The 20,853-nt window shown below is 42.2% G+C and overlaps 1 protein-coding gene across 6 annotated transcripts in view; it reads right to left on the reverse strand.

Annotated features, from left to right (window-relative positions):
- SYNCRIP (synaptotagmin binding cytoplasmic RNA interacting protein) overlaps positions 1-19,379 on the reverse strand; it is a 26,105-nt gene extending 6,726 nt beyond the window's left edge. For 5 of the 6 annotated variants that reach the window (XM_054061519.1, XM_054061518.1, XM_054061521.1 and 2 more), the window contains exons 1-10: positions 19,304-19,379; positions 18,068-18,227; positions 17,089-17,207; positions 16,795-16,902; positions 14,975-15,088; positions 14,716-14,892; positions 9,362-9,497; positions 8,265-8,470; positions 3,490-3,639; positions 2,173-2,294 (exon numbers count right to left, since the gene is read on the reverse strand). In XM_054061519.1, the coding sequence (XP_053917494.1) occupies positions 2,173-2,294; positions 3,490-3,639; positions 8,265-8,470; positions 9,362-9,497; positions 14,716-14,892; positions 14,975-15,088; positions 16,795-16,902; positions 17,089-17,207; positions 18,068-18,215 (1,280 nt within the window). In that variant the 5' untranslated portion in view covers positions 18,216-18,227; positions 19,304-19,379. Of the gene's footprint in view, positions 1-2,172; positions 2,295-3,489; positions 3,640-8,264; positions 8,471-9,361; positions 9,498-14,715; positions 14,893-14,974; positions 15,089-16,794; positions 16,903-17,088; positions 17,208-18,067; positions 18,228-19,012; positions 19,098-19,303 lie in introns of those variants that run through there. The other variant, XM_054061516.1, reaches the window with a different exon arrangement.
- Positions 19,380-20,853: the final 1,474 nt, after the last annotated feature.

The following is a 20,853-nucleotide window of genomic DNA, read 5'->3' on the forward strand; positions in this document are numbered from 1 at the left end:
CTTAAGTGTCTTAGCTCTCCAAAGACAGATTCTACAAAGTATACTACTAGCAGTTCAGATGCTCTCTGACACTGCTGTGACTTCACATACACTTCCTGATGAGGTCTCCACTATCAAGACTTCTTATCTCTCCTCTTCAAACTCAGGATAGAGACAACTTACAAATGATCACTACCACTTTGCCCTTCTATCTGCATACTCAGGTTTGGTTTTTTTCCTCACATATAGTTTTATAAGAGAACTCAGATGTGTTGAAGAGCAAAGTAACTTGAAGAATTCTACACTTGACAGCTACAAGAGGTTTCAAACAGCAAAGGCACAATGTAAAACACTTCTGATGAAATAGTCATTTATGTGCAAGCCATTAAGACCACTAATTATATTAATGTGCAGATCAAACTGAACCTGTAGTTATTTGGAAATTTCTATTAAGAGAATTTTTTACAACTGTAAATACAGTGCCAGCTACAAATTACCTCCAAGATCTTAAAACGGTACTGCAAACTTCTCAACCAGGACAACATTTAAACGGCACACATCTTTCTAGTCCCTTATCTTTTAGAATCCTAAGCAAATTGAAAGCCCCTACAATTCACTAATGAACAGTACATTCAAACCCCAAATATGCCTAGTTTATTCAAACTAGCTGTCTTCCTACTGCCTTAACAGCTTAGAAAAATAGATGAATACAGAGAACTCTCATTTGAGAGAACCAGAAAGAGGAACTAAACAACTGTAATTACCATACCTGTGACTAGAACAAGAGAGGCAGCCCTACTTTACCTACCTCCACAAAATGAGATGTGCCTCTTAAACAATAAAAGGGGAGGGGGATGCAGATAACACAGAGCATATTAGCATCAGAGGTGACACATGCCAGTACACTTCCAGACTTATAAGTACATGCACACTATCCAGAAGTAATAAATCTGGGGGGAGTGTGTCGCAGAAAAAAAAAAAAAAAAAACACATCACACAGCATCGTAACTGATCAAGTGCATTTTAAGAAACTCTTCATCACTGCAAATGAGTCATTGTTAGATTTTTGAATACCAAGCTGGCAAAAGTGTTTATAAGCTGTAGCATGAGAAGGTTATTGGTATTTCTCAAATTCAATGAGAGAAAGCCTATCTACAACCAGAGACAAAACAACCATGAAGACAGCTGCCTGTGTTAAGAGGCAAACTGTGAAACTTTCAACAGCTTTTTTTTATCTTAATTATACAAACAGGTATTTATGGCGATGTTGCCAAGATACAGAATACAGAAATAAAGTCTTATCACCAAAAGATTCAAGCAGAAGAGAAAAGGCCTGCCTGGCACAGAAGAGAAGAAAAAGAAAAACGAATACCACTTTTTACAGTAACACCAGATATCCAAGGAAGAAGAAGAAAAGGGCCAAGAAAGTTACAAGAACTATAAGCAGGGCAAACTTAACCAATTCCACGTGTACAGTAGGTCACCATCTGCAGATCTGTATTAATCTGGTAACCTCACTATTCTGCCTTCTTGGACGCTGCACAGCAGCACTAGCAGAAGTTATTTTTGGAAATAAAGTGGGGGATGGAAGACAGTTAAGAAAGCCACAAGATATCGAAGAATAAAAACACATGAGAACATAAAAGTAGAACACATTGCCAAGAAATGCCTTTTGTTCTTCCCATGTTGAGCATTTATTAGTGCAAGATATCTATCAGTATGAGTTTATAAGCTTCATGAGCAGATCTATCTTCTCGAAATGAGAAAAAGAAAGTCAGGATCCTCCTTTCAGTGGGTCCTTTACTAAATGGGGGGGGCTGTATCAGTACTGCTAAGCCAGCCAAGAGGAGAACACCTTGCTAAGTTCATTCACATGACGTAGCAAAGCAGAAGTAGATGAAAGTTTAGAATAAAGGGTCAGAAGCATGTACATTTCATGACCTTCAAACATTTCTTCTGGTGCTCTCACACTCCATGAGCAGAGAAAAACAGTACCTGAATTCTCACCACCACCACCACTACGAGATCTTCAGTAAAATGCAAACAACTTAAATGAATCAAACATTTTCAAAGAAGCCAGAAAACCTGTATGCATTAAAGAACACCTACTAAAATACCCAGAAGTTCTACTTCTGTTGAAGTGCACAAGTCTTTCAGAAGTAATACATCATATGTGCATTCATTTACACTTACATCTGATTTTTAGCCGCTTGTCTCTGAGCTTTCCGTTCTTTCCTTTTTTGATCTGGTGGCTTAGCAAAAACAATTTCAATGTTTTCTCCCTCTAAATCTTTGCCATTCATTTCTTCCATTGCCTGAAGGAATTAACCAGACTTTAAATATAGTTCTAAGCATATCCAAAGTAATTAACTTTATTATTTTAGAGCATGCATTTTAAAATTTGATATCTGGAGCAAAAATAACAAGTTAAAAAAAAATTAAAATCAGACAACGTAGTATCACTGGTTCCAGAGTTCTACGTTTCCTCTTAACTTGGCTCTCAAACCCTAGACTGCATTTAATTCATTCAATTAATGAAGTGACAGACCTGTCCTTTGAAACTGCAGATTTTGCAGTAAGGAAACAGATTTCTAATGTCAGCATATACACAAACACTACTAAAGCGGGAGATCAGTGTAAGTTTTTGTTCCTTTATTTCACATACAGTAAAACTAACTTTCTCTTTAATTCAGAAGCCACAAGTTCGAATTTAACAGCCTAATTCTGACAACAAAAAATAGCTGCAACAAATCACCAACAAAAAAACCCGCCACCATAGACAGCTACAATTCACATGGGTTACAGTAATTGCTACAAGTTAAATTCAAGCAGGGGAATCCTGATGATTCTATAACTTGCAAGGATTGTACATAGCTAAATGTTGATGGGACATATATGCTATGAAAAGACTCATCCCAACATCTTCCTAAGCATCTGCTTTAAGGCATCTGGATGAGTAAGAAAAACTGAAACCCCCTGTATCCTCCATCCTCTCACAGAACATCAAATACAGATACACCATAGGCAGGAGAGGAATTACATTTTCCCTTCGTAAGGACAGATGACAGGAGAAAAAAAACCACACCAAGAGCAGGCTAGCATAATCCAGGAATGACAATCATCCAGCACCTCTCAAAAAGAAAAGGCGCTTATTCCATGTCATACGAAGGAAGACATTCTGGGAAATAAAAAAATTATGTAAGTTTTTACCACCTGCCCTGCTGAAACTGTTTTAGATTCTACCAATTATTTGGTGAGAAGTCATTTAACTTCTGGCACTTCAGTTCAAATGGTAACACATATGATTACGTTAGATACTCATCAGCAGAATTACTTAGGACAAGGTGCCTCTAAGCACTTTTCCAGACAGCAACCTTGTCTTCCTAGGGGACACCCAGACAGGACAAAGTTACCAGTGACAGTGTGTTACCACTTCTCCAGATTTTTTCTCAAGTAGCATACAGCTCCTAAGTGTTATGTTTACTCACTACGTACAGACACACCTCTTACCTTTACAGCACCATCCCGTTCATCAAAATGAATGAAAGCATAGTCTTTTAGCTTCTTCACTCGCTCTAGCTTTCCGAATTGACTGAAGGCCTTTTCTAGTATCTCCTCTGTTACGGTATTGGCAAGATTACGTACAAACAAAACTTTTACCTAAAAAAAAGAAAAAAACAAGGAGGAAAAGAAAATAAGGACTTAGAAGTATAAGCTAATTCCAAAACAAATGAGAAAACGTCATTACATTTTATGTATGGCATTTTATATAGACATACACATGAATTCATGTGTATATATATTTATATATATATATTCACACAGCATGAGTCGGCTCCAAAATTCCCTGACAGGCAGAAATATTGAACCAGTTTTCAAACATGGTGACACAGTATTAGCATCCTAAAAGTCAATCCAGTTTGTGTTAATGTTTAAAAGAATCTTAGCAGCAGTAATTTTCAACTTGGAAAAATCTCCAACTTGAAAGAAGGCAACCAGGACTCGTTACACATAAAATAATTAACTTATCAAAACATTTCATTATTTAGACAGGTATTTGCCGAACAGTCATCACTATAATATCTAGGTGAGAGGTGACAGGCCTGTGGCTCCCAAGCTGCATAATTTGCGGCTCCCATGCTATAGCCACACCAAATACCTAGCATCAAGGCTGCCCTTGCCTGAGGAGCACCAGGTGACCCGAATCCACAGCTAGAAGAGAGAATGCAGACAGAATGGGATACTAAGGCTGACACTACCAGGTCACCCTTGGGACTTTCTCACAAATCAAGCTCTGACCTTTCTTTGCGAAACAACCACTTGCAAATAACTCTGAAAGTCTACTCCCTCTCCCCCCTCCCCCAGCTCTCTGAAGTATGTAATATGGGCTCTCAAGCTACCTGTACAGACACTGCTATGCAGCTTATAAAATCAAATCTCAGCTATTGAGATGTGCCCTATTAACTGTCTGATAGTGACTAAATCATCAACATAAAAGTTTCACCAACCATCAACTGCATCCAACAAAAGAAAATACAGAGCAATCTGACAAAGGCTAGACTAGGCTCGCTCTTAATATAGCAAACAGCGTACACAGGACCTGAGGAATCACGTATGTTCGTGACTCCTTGGTGTTAGGTCACTACAAGCCATCCCTTGCATCCACACTGATGATGCACTAAATGGCTGCACAGCGTTAAGTTTGCACGATGCCATCCATGAGTTCTCAGAGTTCACAAGCCTCTGACTTGCTGGGGAAAGTCCCTTCCATATGCTGCCACCATGCCATGACAGTCTAGTCACCTCCTACTACCAAGAAATGCTCACAGTCTGACCTTCCTACAACACAGCTGCACATCAGCTGCTAAGACCTGCAACATCTGCTCACGTTCCCCCTGCTATGAGAGGTTTCAAACTAGCTGGGAACAATAAGTGAACACTGTACATGGCAGCACCGACTTCCCACTCCTAACCCTGAAGGTAACACAAATAGCACAGGGTGCAAAGGGACCAAAGAAAGTACACTTAAATTTTTGAAGCAAAGCTATCATCTCCAATCCCACCACACATAAGAACTCAATAAACCCAGACTTCCTTTTAATAAGAATTACTATGTAATTAAGTTACAAGTAAACAGGACAAATTTCCACAAATCTTTGTCTCAGTAGTCAAACTAGGATGGGATGTAGAGTTTTGAAGAAGAGATACTACAGATCATAAATGTGACTCAGTGTAATTAACTCTAGTCTTTGGCAATAGTTACTCTTGCTGATTCTCAGGAGATGACAGAAGTCACAGCCAGCTCTACAAAGAAAGCTGCTTCCTATCCTGTATTAAGCTGCTCCTACATGCCTTCATGGTAAAAGCAATGTATACTTCTCGTAACCTGTATGTTATAACCATTTTTAGTAAATGTTGCAATTGCTGCCTTAGCCTTATTTAATGAATATTAATTACAGGAAGTTTCCTGATATAATCAATGTTTTTAAAAACTGATAACTTTAAAACAAATATTCTTTATTCTTTTACTTCAGGGAAGGATGACAACTAGAATCACGTAAGAAATCCTAAGCAGTCTTCACTAATAAATCCACAATGACTGACGTTGAATTAGACATGATTAAAAACCTCAAAAATTATCACCTTTTTGTTACAAGATGCACTAACACAAGAGTTTTTAAAGAAGTAAAAAGCAACTAAGTGCACACAAATCCATTAATCTCTAACGGCTAGAAATTTTACACTTTTGTTCATATTACAGGTCAAAAGCATAGCTGAACCAGTCAAATAAGATGTCAAAGCCAGGACGCAGGTTAAAGCACAGGCTGAGAGAAGCTGAATGCATTTTTAGATCATCTAACCTATCCAGAGGGAGGGGGAAGAGGGGGAAGTCCTCTTCATTAAGGTGCACGGATTATAACACCACAGATCCACGAACACACACCTAAGAAGCAATACACCCTGCAGCAGCACCTACTTTTAAAACTGCTTAAGATTAGACTACGCCCAAAACTTCTGGGTTCTGCTCCTTTTCCTCCTCTTACCTACAGTACAAACACTTCAGACTTCACTACCACATTCTCCAAGGGTTACTAGCCCTGTCTCATTCACCTGCAATCCACCAGGCAGCTACAAGCATAAAACTTCATTTAGCTGCTTAATCTGCTACTCCAAAAGGTCCTCCGTAACCTCAGTCACACTACAAAAATTAGATAAAACATTAAGAAATTTCTCTCTGCTACAGATGTAAGAGGCGTCAAAGTAACATTTAAAAGAAATTAAGCTATCAACAAAGCTGCTGAAAGTTGAAAAAAGTTTACTTTGGACCAGATACTCTGATCCGTCTGTACAAGCACTGATCTCCTATAGAACATTATGTCAAGCTTCAGAATCTAGCTTTCTACCTCATCACATTCAAGCTACTTCATATTTAAGGTATCAGCCCATTTAAATTTGATGGATGGATACATCCATACAGCACCTTCCACAACATTTAAGCAAAAGTCTGGAGAAGAGGAAAAGAAGAAAAGGCTCAAGCAAACATTTCAGAATTTTAAATTAGTAGGTGTTCATATACTGGTGAAATGACATGCAGTTCCTGCAGGGTACTTAGAACAATACCGTTCACCTTTTGGCTACAAGGGTGACATAAGAGCCAACTTATGGACTTGTCTTTCTAGCAGTCTTGTCAAGAAAACCACCTGATCATAAGATTACTCTGATAAAAAGTATTCTGCTCCTCCTACTCAGTGTTTTCCCCAGAGCCTTCTACCACAGGAATGTGTAAGATGACAAGGCCAAACAGCTCTCTCTTTGCTCCTGACTGACAGTACTCAGAAGCAATGACAGCTTACCTACAGTTTATATCTGGGAGACTGACTGCAGCTGCAGTTCAGCTGCTCTTTCTCTTAGGAAGAAGACAGCAATAAACAACAGAAAGTAAGCCTAGCACTTCCAGATGTGCCAGATGCAGCCAGTTTTTCCAAATGTATAGTAAATGGGCAAGAAAAACAGGAGCAGAAATTTTCCTTGTTGCAAGAATAAACTAAGGGATGCAACCAGCAAGAAAGGTCCAGCACCAGTGTTTGTCTTAACTTCTGCCTTCAGACACAAGCCAGATGTTCTCTATTTCTTCAGTGTTCTCATTCACATTGACTCGCTTTCCTATATGTCTTCAACCCAAACTTCATGCCCCATCTTTGGCATATGGCACTTCAAGTATACAAGCTGATTTTCTTCACATTGTCCATATTTATGGGGGTTTTCCCCTTTTCATTTCCCATTTCAAATACAAAACAATGCAAGGCATTAACACATTAAAAAAACACCTGTATATTAAATGGGGCGAACCACTATGAAGCTTTAGCTTCTCTTGTCTTTTGCTCCCCACATCTGTAAACTTTCTTCATAAAGGTATCTGATTATACCCCCTATCGCTTCCTGCTCATCTATGCAGTCATGTCAGCACAAGTTCCTGCTAGTTTATGTGTTAAGTTTACTGGATTAGGTCTCTTCTCCTTTGAGCCAAGAAACTGAACAGAGAGATAGGCCACCAAGTTTAGGAAGTGCCACCTTCAACAAATTTTACCCACAAGACTCCTTCCCACTGCTGACAGTCTATAATGCCAGGCAAGAAAAATAGAAGTCTGCAGACAGGGCAGTGTGTAAGCTTCTGTAATATCTGTACTACAAAAGCAGCTTTTTCCCTAAAACGAACCCCCACCCTGACCCTTCTTCCTTATGGCTCACCAAAGAGGAGATCCCAGTCAAGCTATCTTACTAGGTCCATCACAGTAGGACTCCAGCAAGTGACATGTCTCAGGTGAGAGCAAAAGCACAGATGAAAAGCAAGCAAAGAAAAAGAGATAAGGATATGGGCTAGCTAAGTTTCCATTGTTGTTTCCAACAACTCAGCTACACGACACAACTGAAAAAAGACAGAGCGATCGTTTCTGTCCCTTCAAATATTAAGCTACAAAACCATTTTAACTTTTGGAGTCACCACCACCACTTCCAGATGAGAAATCAAGTACATCAGGCCTGGGCATCATTTTGGCAACAATTATATTCAACACTCAGCCTTGGGAGCACAAAATAACATCAGTAGGTAAAAGTTCGTAAATTCTCATCAACTCTAGCGTGTATCCACATTTTTATCAACTCACATACAACATCTCTGACAAGAAGGCTGAAAGATGCTATTTAAACTAAGGCTAATGTCAGGAAGTTCTTAGTTTGGAGCAAGGCACTTTAAATATATTATGGTTCCTTTATAGCTTTATTACCTTTGCCATGACTTCAGGATCTGGGTCTTCTATAGGGTCAGCCCATTCAACTGTAACAACGTTTCCCCAGACTTTCACTTTGCCACTCATTAATCTACGTCTGGCCTGAGCAGCAGTTTTGTGATCTTCGTATTCAAGGAAACAGAAGCCACGGTTCTTTTTCTTGTCATCAGGCTGATGATACAATATGACATCTGTAAGACCCTCTGAAATCAAGCAAAATATTTACTCGTTACGGCTTCAAGACACGAATTTCTATTACAAAGTAGGGATTATCTTTCTGATGAGTATGCATCTGACAAGTCATTCCAAAATAACGCAGCCACACTAGACTTTTAAGACCATGTACATAATAAAACCTTCAAGCCTAATGTTTTCTAAGACAGACATTAGACTATCCTGACTTAGGTTCCACTTTAGTAAGTTCCATTTTATTAGCTCAGTAGCTATGGAAGAGTAATTTTTCTCTAACTGAATGGAGACGGGAGAAGGGCTGTCAGAACTTGTGCTTCGTCAGTTCTCCTCTCAAACCCCTAATCACACCACTTATCAGCCTGTGTTTTTTCCATGGATGTCTAAACAATAAGAATTCAAACATGCATAACATTAAGATATCTAAGAAGTTTCAGTGTTACTCCAAGGAGCCTGAAGTATACCATTATGTAACAGAAAGGACCATCAAACATTACCTTTGTCAGTTTGTCTGCTGTTATCAAGAAGAGATCCTTATCAAATCACTAAAAATTCTGAAGCACAAAACTAGCTACATTCTCCAACCTGCTTCACTTTTGTCTTGCTAAATTCTGAAACTTACATGGGCATTGAAACAATTATTACATCTATATTTTTTAATGACTTTTTTAAACACTGCACACTTATTCTCTCAATAAAACCTGGAACCACACATCCTAGTCTAATCATAACTATTTCAGTCCTCAACATAACAGTTTAAAAACAAACACCTAATAGTCAGGACAAATGCTAAGCGGTCTTTGTTTGGATTCAGTATTCAATCATAAGCCAAAAACTGGTGAAGAAGGCTCACCACCAATCACGTTTGACATCTCCCCAGCTCTACAAAACAGTTACTGACTTACCTGTTACTTTGCTAAATTCTTCAACAATCTGCTCCTTGGTTTTACTTTTCGGAATAGACCCAACAAAAAGCCTATTATTGGCAACAGAGATGCATACACCAATGTGTTTTCCAGAACGAATTTCATGGTTGTTGTACTGGAAGAAAAAATAATTGGACACCCATCAGTTACAGGTAATTTTTCACTTCCCTCTAACAGCACCATACCAAATTTTACTTTAGCAAACATGGCAATTGGTAAGATACTTGGAGCTTATGATACATATTCAACTGTTCTGAAGTATACCCATGTTCTCTAAGATACCTCAACAATTTCAGTGAACTATTATCCTCTCCTTCTCATTCAAGCCTCTTTCTTAATACATGATTCTTCAGAGACTTTTTTTTATGTAGAGCTATGGAAAGTAAATCTTATGTCCGAGTTGTCAAGGCTTGTCCCTTTACAACAGTGCAGAAAAAAACAGAAGTTCCTCCAAAGATTGCATCTACAAATTCTTGAATTGTGTATAATCCAAGACAGGAGCTACAATTTAAGACAGACTGCCTTCTAAAGTTTCATTGTTAAAATAGAGCTGTGATCAGGTCATATCCACCAAATGTGCGACAGCAATTGACAAATACGTTTCAAAGCACAGAGATCACACATGTAAAGATAGTAACCAGCAAGAATAACTTTCTACTGACTTGAAATCCTAAGACTTGCTTTTGAAATGCTTCTCATATAAACAGATTGTTTAGAAAACACCCTGAACAAGTCAGCAGTTTAAGAGGAAAAAAAAAGTATTGCTGTAGACATCTGTTGACAAAAAATGCCTTTCACTGAGATGCACACACAGACATGCATCATCCAAATAAGCAGCAGGGAGGTCAACTTGTGGTACATCAACCTCTTTCCAACTGGAAGCTCCGCAACAGACAGTTCTTCAGCCAGGAAAACGTATTTTGTGGTCAACATCTTATTGACAAGTAGTAGGACAGCTTTTTAAAATTTCATCTAGCTATTTATTCTAAAAGTTATTCTGTGTTTGGCAGTAAACCCTCCTGCACAAGCAAGTTCTCCCACACCCATTCTTGCTTCGTGCACTAAACTAAAGGTGAAGATGGTTGTTTATTTATTTCTATCTATCTTTTGCAAACAAATATTAAATCACTGAAAATTTTCAAAGCTAGACAATTATACCAAAAATGAGCTAAAACGATAAGTGTACACGTGAAAAGTAAATAGAGGGGCATCTTCCCAACTAATTAGGTCTCAAAACACAGCAGGATACAGTAGAAGTCTTCTATCTCCTTATCTGTTGCCAACGCGGTAGAATTATAGTTGATTTTAAAGCAAGAATCAGCTGCACAGGACAACTGTATCCATATATTATGATCACTAATAAACAGACTTAAACACACTAACAAAAAGACAGACTACAGTAGTTCAAAAAAAAATCCTTTACAGAAACATCTTAAAAAAAAGATGACAGCTTACTGGTCTGGAAACAAGACACAGACTGATTCTTCATTAACTGAAGTGAATATTAGGAAAATTTTCTTCATCTTATGGAGCAGTTTCTTTACTGAGAGAGTGGTGAAACATTGGAACAAGCTTCTTAGATAGGTGGTCAATGCCCCATGCCTGTCAGTGTTTAAAAGGCATTTGGACAATGCTCTTAACAACATGCTTTAACTTTTAATCAGCCCTGAAGTGGTCAGGCAGTTTTACTAGATGGCTGCTCTAGGTCCCTTCTGACTGAAATATTCTAGTCTATATGGATAATACAAAATATTATCCCGCTGTTCCTGTTAAAGTCTAACCACACTGGAAACAAAATTAACTAGAGTTCATATCTGTAATCCTTCTCAGCATCAGGCCACAGCATCACTCCATTTTTGGCTCAAGCACAGCCCCAAAGGTACTTCAAACACAATTTAGGGAATTCTCCCCTTTAAGTGGCTTAAAAATGCATATGCCTAGGGAGGAAAAAAAAAAAAAAAAAAAAATCAAGGATTTAGCTTTTTAAATTGCCAGTTTTCTTCTGGCTAGTGAGTATGGCAAGTTAACATTGAGTTTATCCAAAAATTTTCCTAACAACTCAATGTAAAACTGAACTAAGACTGTGGATGATACAAAAGCCAAGCAAACACGAATTGTATGCAAAGTACGTTAAATGAACAACAGGAACCTCAAGACAGGTCAGTTTATTCTCTGCTGCAGTTTGGGTATTGACAAACCTCTCACAGCTGTCTCCCATTACTTAGAAGCCTACAGGCAACGCAGAGATTCTTATTCTCATTTTTGCTACACTACAAAGAGTCCTGAATAGGGAAAGAAAACAAAAAAACCAAAACACTCTGGAAAGGAGATGGGGAATAACAGAAGAACCCCTACTCCAAGGAGTCCAGAAAGCTCTGAAATAAGTTGTATACACATCAGAAGATTACAGGTAGCATCAAAAAGAACACCACCTGTTAAAGTATCACAGTATAGTTAAGGTTGGAAGGGACCTTAAAGATCATCTAGTTCCAACCCTACTGCCACGGATGGGGACATCCCGCTAAATCAGGCTGCCCAAGGCCCCATCCAACTTGGCCTTGAACACCTCCAGGGATGGGGCAGCCACAACCTCCCTGAGCAACCTGTGCCAGTGCCTCATCACTCTCATGGTGGAGAAATTCTTCCTAATGTCCAGTCTAAATCTGCCCCTCTCCAGTTTATACCCATTCCCCCTCGTCCTATCCCCACAAGCCTTTACGAATAGCCCCTCTCTAGCTTTCCTGTAGGCCGCCTTCAGATCCTGGAAGGTCACTATGAGATCTCCTCGGAGCCTTCTCTTCTCCAGGATGAACAACCCCAACTCTCTCAGCCTGTCCTCGTAGGGAAGGTGCTCCAGCCCTCCGATCATCTTTGTAGCCCTCCTCTGGACCCACTCCAACAGCTTCATATCCTTCTTACGTTGAGGATTCCAGAACTGGACACAGTATTCCAGATTAGGTCTCACAAGAGAGGAATAGAGAGGCAGAATCACCTCCCTCGACCTGCTGGCCATGCTTCTTCTGATGCAGCCCAGGACACGGTTGGCCGTCTGGGCTGCAAGCACACACCGCCAGCTCATGACAAGCTTCTCATCAACCAGCACCCTCAAGTCCTTCTCTGCACGGCTGCTCTCAAGCACGTCATCTCCCATCATGTACTGAAAATGGGGATTGCCTCAACCCAGCTGCAGGCCCTTACACTTGGCCTTGTGGAACCTCATGAGGTTCTCACAGGCCCACCCCTCCAGCCTGTCCCGGTCCCTCTGGATGACATCCCATCCTTCTGGTGTGGCAACTATTCCGCTCAGCTTGGTGTGATCCGCAAACTTGCTGAGGGTGCACTCAATCTCGCTGTCAATATCACTGATAAAGATATTAAACAGCACCAGTCCCAGTACGGACCCCTGAGGGACACCACTTGTCATGGATCTCCATCTGGACTTTGAGCTATTGACCACTACTCTCTGAATACAACCATCCAACCAGTTTATCCACCTTACTGTCCACCCATCAAATCCACATCTCTCCAATTTAGAGATAAGGATGTTGTGGGGGACTATGTCAAAACTTTTCTTTAAAGAAGTCTAGATAGATCACATCCATCGGTTTACCTATGTCTACTGCTGCGGCTACCCAATCATAGAAAGCCACCAAGTTGGTCAGACAGGAAGTACCAGGATATTAAAATGGCTAGGACCTGAAGGTTCAGCATTCCTAAGAGGTCTTTCAGCAGCCTTTCCCATGCACGTGTAACTACTACCAGTGATAAGAGTCAAGATTTTCACTTAAGTTGATTTTCAACCATACTTTGCTAGCACCCCTCCAAACCACTCCTAGACGACTTGGAAACTTACAATATACCAAACTAGCCAGCCAACTACTACCATTCAAAAGCTGAGCAATGCCACAGGATCCAATTTAAAACTAACCCTGCCCTCAAAAACATCAATTGCAACACTTCTCAACTGCTACCCTCAGTGGCTATTTGACTGAAAAACAGAACACAACACTGTCTTTTTTCCTGCATATCAAAGATCAGATATAAAGGGACACCAAGTACTGCTTTTCTCGTATCACTTAGAAAAAGACCGAGGCTAGGATCTGATGTTACTTTTATGGAAACACAACCCGAACGACTTTTCGGAGCATGCTGCCTTTAAGCAAAATGCAGCTATGTGAAAAAAATTCCTTTTTTTTTTTTTTAACTAGGTCCCTCTGAGAACATATTTGATTTGATTCACAGTCACATACGTAAATCTTAATTCATACACAAAATAAATACCTCAGTTGACTATGAAATACAAAGAGGGATACGCAGTTATCCTCAGCATATTTGAGTTATGCACAGGAACAGCAACTGTTCTTATTTAAAAAGCTAGACAGCATATACCAGATATTTTTGTACTTCACATTTGTAGACATTTCTATACTTTTCAAAGAACATCTTTATCTTCAGCTCAATCTGTCTCTACCAACTGACTTACATTATTAATGTCAGCGGGGTACCTTAATGATTTAGGATGTACCTCATTACAAACCAGAGATTTTAACCCTACTACATTAATACAGCATCAGCGCTGTATTAATCAGCGTAACCAGAATGAGTATGGTTAGCACTCTTCAGGGTCACACCACACACTGATCTTGGCCATATCAACACAGTAGGAACTAGCTCAAAAAATTCAACTTAACTAGAAAAATGAAGAAGCAGTGAGAGAACCAGGTTTGTGTTTCTTTCCCCCACCCTTTTTTAGCGATGGATACTTCACACACAAAATCCGGAAAGATTAAGCGTGGCCTATTCCTTACAAGAAACTACTTCGCACCTCTGTGTAAAAAATAGGAGACAGGATTTATGCCTTTTTCCAATTAGTTGCAGCAAACAAAACAGACTTAAATATTCAAGAATAATTACTTCCCATCTGAAGTACCTTATGAAATGCTGTGACTTGGGGAGCGTTTTTTTCAGCACGGGGCCCCCTGCTGGTGCACAAGCAGACCAGAGATCTCAGACAACCTGACCAACAGCAACTAAAATGCCACTTCTCTGCAAAACTCATACACATGCAGACAGCTCAGAAGTCCCTACTGCTAATGCAACTTTTGTTAATAATAAAGGCTCACCTAACTGGACCAAACACAGCCCATCAGCTTTCCCACTAGTCCCTATTACAGCCAGTAAAAATTTATAGACAACATGGCAATATTTAAAAACTCCTAGTGGATATTCACAAAATGAACTAACAATTTCATCTTAAACATTAGGATCAGGGCAACTGCTTATAAGCCAAAGAGCGTTAAAAAACCCCAAAACATCCAAGTAAGAAAACTTACCAGTTTAACAGCTTCCTGAGCTGCCTCTTTAGTACAAAAAGTGACAAAAGCATATCCTCTATTTAGACCTGTTAGTGGATCCATCATTAAGCGGAGATCCCATATAGAGCCTGCTTTCTCAAATAATGGAACAAGCTCGTCTTCAAACAAGTCTCTTGGAATCTTGCCCACAAATATCTGCAACAGACAGACAGAGTGTTGTTTATAAAAAATAATTCTAATGAATGAAAATACCTCTACAAAAACATCTCCTCCTTACCTCAGTACCAACAGAAGGTTGTGGTCCTGAATGTACAGACTCTGGAGGAGGTCCACCATACTTTCTCTGTCCAGTAGTCACATCAAGAGTGTAGCCGGTTCTCTCCAAGAGTGCCTTCAAGTAAGAAACTTAAAATTTTAAAATCACATACAAATTGAGCTAGTTTAGATGCACTTCAGTCACAAACAGACACGCTTACAATTCCTCTTAAACTGTTCTGCTTTGAAACTCCCACAGGTAAACAAGCCTACTGCTAGTACTTCAACAAGAAACTAAGAAAACAATTATCAGGTGAAGAACTATCAGGTGAAGAAACACTGCTAGAAAATGAGATATTCACATACAGCTTTCCCAATTCCTTCATTTTAATAGGAAAAACAAAAGAGTCAAGTAATAGAATAGCAAGCTTCCCTTTAATTAGAAAGATCTTAGTCTGAGAAACTCCTTGTTTTGGCATGTCCAATCCTGCCAACATTTATGCACAGGAGTTCCCTTCACTTAATGAGATTACTCATAAGTGTGAAGTCAAAGAACACATTTAAGTGCTTACACCCCTGGAACACTGTACACTATAGACCGCTTCGGGTATCCAGCCACTAAAGTGGTAGTACTACTTCCTTAAACGTACCCTTCTCCCTGCCTCCCCAAATTCATTGTGAGGGCACAGAGTATCATACCAACACAACAGATGCTCGCTAGAATCACTACATACAGCTACAGATATACTACCAACTTAAAATTTTATATTAAATTCAGTATGCAAATATATGAGTGACTCCTCCAAAATCAGTCTTTCTTAAAAATGTGTACAAGAGAAATCAACTCTACACACAAAAGAAATAGCACATTAAACAAGCACAGCCGTTACCAAGAGTTAGTACTTTCGCAACTGGAAAATTATGAAGTTATTGTAAATGCTATAGCCACCAGCATTAAAAGCTGTGCTACTTTAAGTTTAACTATGTCATACTGTTGCTGTTTTATGTGTTAGTGACAAAAACTGCATCAGGTTTTTTTTGAATTTATAATTAATGGCATTGTAGCCTCAAAGTCAAAAGAAGACTTTCTAGTTTCGCAAGCCACATAGTTATTTGTAATGTATAACATGTTCACTTTGCACTTTACACATGAGAAGTTAAAGGTGGAAGGTTCTCTTGCTTTTTAAGATATCAACTAATCATGCTTAGATGGTTTTCCTTTCCTTAAGCTTTGGTAAAATTGCTAATCTCAGAATTTTAAAATAAATCATAGCATGCCTAACTCTTCAGACAGGAGTTTCTTGCTAGCAGAAGACTGTCCAATAAATAATGTGTCCATTACTAATACACTCTGGGGTGCAGTTTATGAGAACAGTGATTATGTCGTCAGAAGTGGGCTAAACCCTAAATCCATTACAATCTGTTTTTTCAGACACACATGGCATCTCCTCCCTATTCTGGAGTTACTTGAAACCTGAACTGAAGGAAAGCGGAGGAAAAAACACCAGCTGAAGTACGCATTCTGAACTCAAAGATCTATACTGCTAAGTTTCCAAAAACTTTTAACTGTTAAAGAGCGTAACTGTCTCAACTACACAAAGAAAACTGTCAAATCTTTTCCACTGTTATATATATATTCAGTTCCAGTAATTAACAGTACATGTACTTTCCTCCTGAAGAGAAATGCAAGATAAAATTGCGAGAGACAGCTTTCAATAATGACAAATAATCTAAACCACCCTTTATAAGAAAAGCAGAGATCCAAAAGAATCAAGGTGTCTGTCACGACAGCTTTGAAGAACCACAGATAGATGCTGTAGCTCTTCTCTTCTAGGGACATACCTTAATTTTTGCCTCATCTGGTCCTTTGCTAGAATCCGCCACCTTGGTCCCCTGTTTTTCCCTCTGCCTGTATGTCTTCATGACTCCACATAAAAAGGCACTTTTGTTCTGCAAAAGATATATTGATCTTCAGTTTTGAAAACGTGACAAGCCAGAAGCTAATTTTACCATGAATTAAAACAAAACTCATTTTATGTATCACATATGGATCACTGAAGAGACTTAAGTAAACTTCTTGTCAGTCAAATAACAGTTTACCCCTCAACAATAACATTCTAAAGATTTTAACATTACCTGAACATGTGAGAGATCACTGTCTTTAAACTGCTGAAGCACTGCCAATGCACCTTCTTCATTAAATTCCTTTAAAGCTTCAATAGCTCTTTCATCTAGATCACTATGTGCAACTAGCCCTAGAGAAAAGAAAAAAATTACTGATTATATTTGGGCAGCAACCACATTTAACACATCTAAAAACATTTCAGTGACCTCTATATCAATCATTTATTAAGTTACTACACCTAAAAAATCGTTTAGTCCTCTTAACTTTAAATATTTAAATGTACTTAACTTTTTTTTTTTTTTAGCCAAAAAGTGTCAAAAAAGTTAAGATTCAGAGTAAGCTACTGCATCTATGTAATCATTTGACTTCTGTGAATCCCAGATGTTACAGGGGCCAATTTGATTTTCAGTATCCTGAAGCTGCATTCAAAAGGATCTATCAAAACGTGACATAACTTGCCTAGTAATGGTACTTTGGTACATTTTGAGAAGGCTATACAGGTGACACCGCAGCACTAGAAGTGACCACCATAATCCAAAATTCACACTTAAAAAATGCTAGCTATTGCCATGTCTGAGAGAACCAATACAATAACCTTTACATCCATGAACCCAAACACTATGTCACAAAGCGTCATTTACGTGAGATGAATATCAAGGCTTCAATTACTTAGTTACCTACAACTAGTGCACGAAATGCACACAGACCACATCACCTACTCCTCCTAAAAATCATCTGCTGCCTAATCCAGCTGTTGCTATTGTCATCTGCATAGTTCTCCTTCCCACCCCTCAACCCAAGTGACCTGGCCCAACACATTTCTCTGAAAAATACTCTGACAAACTAAAGCGCTGAATGGAAAACACCCACAGATTCTGTAAGACTGCAGTTCCCATACTTTTGGAACCACAAAAAGTTGCTATTTTAGCCCAAAGACAACAGAATCCAATAAAATACTCTAAGCCTGGTTTTGCAAGCTTTACATCTTACCTGCAACGTAAATTTCATCTAGTTTTTCAGCAACTTTCTGTGGTAAACCAGCATCAAGCAATGTCTGGAAATGCTCAGAATGGGTAACTGCAGCAGAAGTATCCATGGGCTCTTCAGTACCATTCCCATTAACATGTTCAGTAGCCATGTTTCCAGATATCTGTTCAAACGCAATAAGCGTCAAAATTAAGCTAAGCAGAACAATTCAAGTGACAATACACGCGACAGACTGCCCCAGTCTCGTACAAAAATAATATCGCAGACACTTTCTCGACACTTTTTAGTTTCGGGAGACGCAGAGAATTCCTCAAAAGAAGCACTAACACAAAGGAAAGCCCTAACACCGCTGCCTGGCGGGGGTGGGGTAGCTTTCACTGCAGGTTTTACACAACCCAGCCAGACACTGACTCACCTCCCTCCCTTCAACACTCCCTAAGAGGCTCCCAACAAGTTCGAAATGGAGCAAGAAGCCAATGGCGGGGGTGAGGGGAAGAGCAGAGCCGCCACATGCACCCGCCGCTCCCGTCACTGTCATCCACCGCCGCCACCCCCTCCCCCCCGGGATCCCCTCCCGCTTTCCCCTCCCGGTGTCGCCCGGGCAAGGCGAGAAGGGAACAAAGCGCCCTTCGCCGCCCGCACCCACCCGCGGCCGCCATGAGCGCGATGGAAACACGTGCTCCGCGCGTTCCGATGTCCTACAACTTCCTCCCGTGACCGACTTCCCCCGCTCCGCCACGCTCCCGCGGGAGCGGCGCCCCCCCACCCCCCACCTCTCACCCTCGTGCTGCTTGCAACACGCCGGGCCCGCTCCCACCCCACCGCCCTCCCCCCCTACCAAAGCCACACTTCTTTCCACCGAACAATGCAGGGGCCCCGCCGCTTCACGACGTGACGGGAGCCACGCCGGACACGGGGTTCCTTTACAACCCCCCCTTCCCCGGTCACCGAGGCGGTGGCTCCGGTTCCCTCTCGCAATGAATGAGGCCGGCGGGACAATGAGGCGCGCGCCACGCTGTTCTCCCCCGCGCGCTGTTCCACTCACTGCCCGCCCCCTCCCCCCCCCCGCCGCCGCCGCCGCCGCCACCGCCCCACTAACCCCACGGCCTGGAACGCGCCCCCTCCCCCCCCGCAGAAAAGGCCACGCGCCCACCCCCCCTCCCCGCAGCGCGCGCGTCTCGCCTCACACCCCCTCCCCTCCCTTCCCGCCACCGCCCGGAGCCGCCGCTGCCGCCTGACCTGTCGCTGCCGGGGAAAAAGGGGGGAAGGGGGGCGGGGGGTTGGTTAAAAAACGCGGTGCTTAAAAAGAAGAAAAAAAAAAAAAGGGGGGGGGAGTTTCCGGGGAGCGGGGGGGTAACGGGCTCGGCTTGCTGAGGAGATGCCCCCCCCCTTTTTTATCCAGCGCTTTTTTTTCCCCCTCCTCGGTGTGTTCCGGACAGTGTGTGTGCCTGGAGCTGGCGTAAAATGGCGGCCGCTCGAGCGCTCACGCCGCTGCTGGCACCAACCCCAGCCCCTTCCACTCGGCTGGGGAGGGGAGGGGGGGGGGCGGGCAAGGGAGGAGGAGGGGAGGGAAAAGGGAAAAGGGAGGGGTGGGGGGGGGAAGAGGAGGAGGCGCCGCGCGCGCTGGCGCAGCCCCAACCCCGGGGTCTCCCGGGCCGCTACGCAAGGGTTATCGCCTCGCCCCGCCCTCGCGCGCGCTAGTTCTCTCCCTCTGCCCTCTTTCCCCTATCGGAGCCCGTCACCAGCATGCGCGCGCGCCGCCGCCGCCTCCCCTCTCGGCAGCGCGCGCTCCCGAGAGGGGAGGCGGCGGTGGCCGCGGCGGGACGGTCCTCCCGGGGCGGGGGGAGCGCGCGCAGGTGGCGCAAAGGGGGGGCGAAGCGCGGAGGGGCGGAGAGAGAGACAAAGCCACGCAGACAAAGGGAGGGGAGAGCGGCGCTTTGTGTCCCAGCTCCGCAGGCACAGAGTGACCTGAGCTGGAAGGGACGCGCAAGGATCATCCAGTGCTGTCCCTGCATGGGATAGACCGAAAATGGGCACCACCCCAGCGTTGGCAGCGGGTGGCTGTGGGCGTTGTCCAGGCTCTGGCGCCGCGACTGCTTTCCTGGGGAGCTGGTTCAGTGCCCCAGCACCTTCCGAGTGAAGAACCTCTTCCTAATATCCAACGTAAACCTACCCTGGCACATCTTCCTGCCATTCCCGAGAGTCCTGTCATTGGGCACCAGGAAGAAGAGAGAATTGCAGAATCAGAATGGTTTGGGTCAGAAGGGAACCCAGAGCCCACCCAGTTCCAGACCCCCTGCCATGGGCAGGGACACCTCCCACCAGATCAGGCTGCCCAAGGCTCCATCCAACCTGACCTTGAACACCTCCAGGGATGGGGCAGCCACAACCTCCCTGGGCAACCTGTGCTAATGCGCGCCTCAGCACACTCAGCATGAAGAACTTCCTAATGTCTAGCCTAAGTCCTCCCCTCTCCAATTTAAAGCCATTCCCCTCACCCTATCACTCCATGCCCTTGTGAAAGTCCCTCCCCAGCTTTCCAACAGCCCCTTCAGGTACTGGAAGACTGCTATAAGGTCTCCTTGGAGCCTTCTCATCCCATCCCCATAGCAGCGGCGCTCCAGCCCTCTGATCATCTTCATAGCTCTCCTCTGGATCCATCCCAACAATTCCATATCCTTCCCTTGCAAGGAAGGGATGATGTCTCCCCTCCATCTCCTCTTCTCCAGGCTGAACGGACCAAGTGACTTCAGCCACTCCTCATACGGCTTCCCCTCTAAACCCTTCAC

This window comes from Cuculus canorus, chromosome 3 (genome assembly GCF_017976375.1).
Source record: "Cuculus canorus isolate bCucCan1 chromosome 3, bCucCan1.pri, whole genome shotgun sequence".
Classification (NCBI taxonomy): Eukaryota; Metazoa; Chordata; class Aves; order Cuculiformes; family Cuculidae; genus Cuculus; species Cuculus canorus.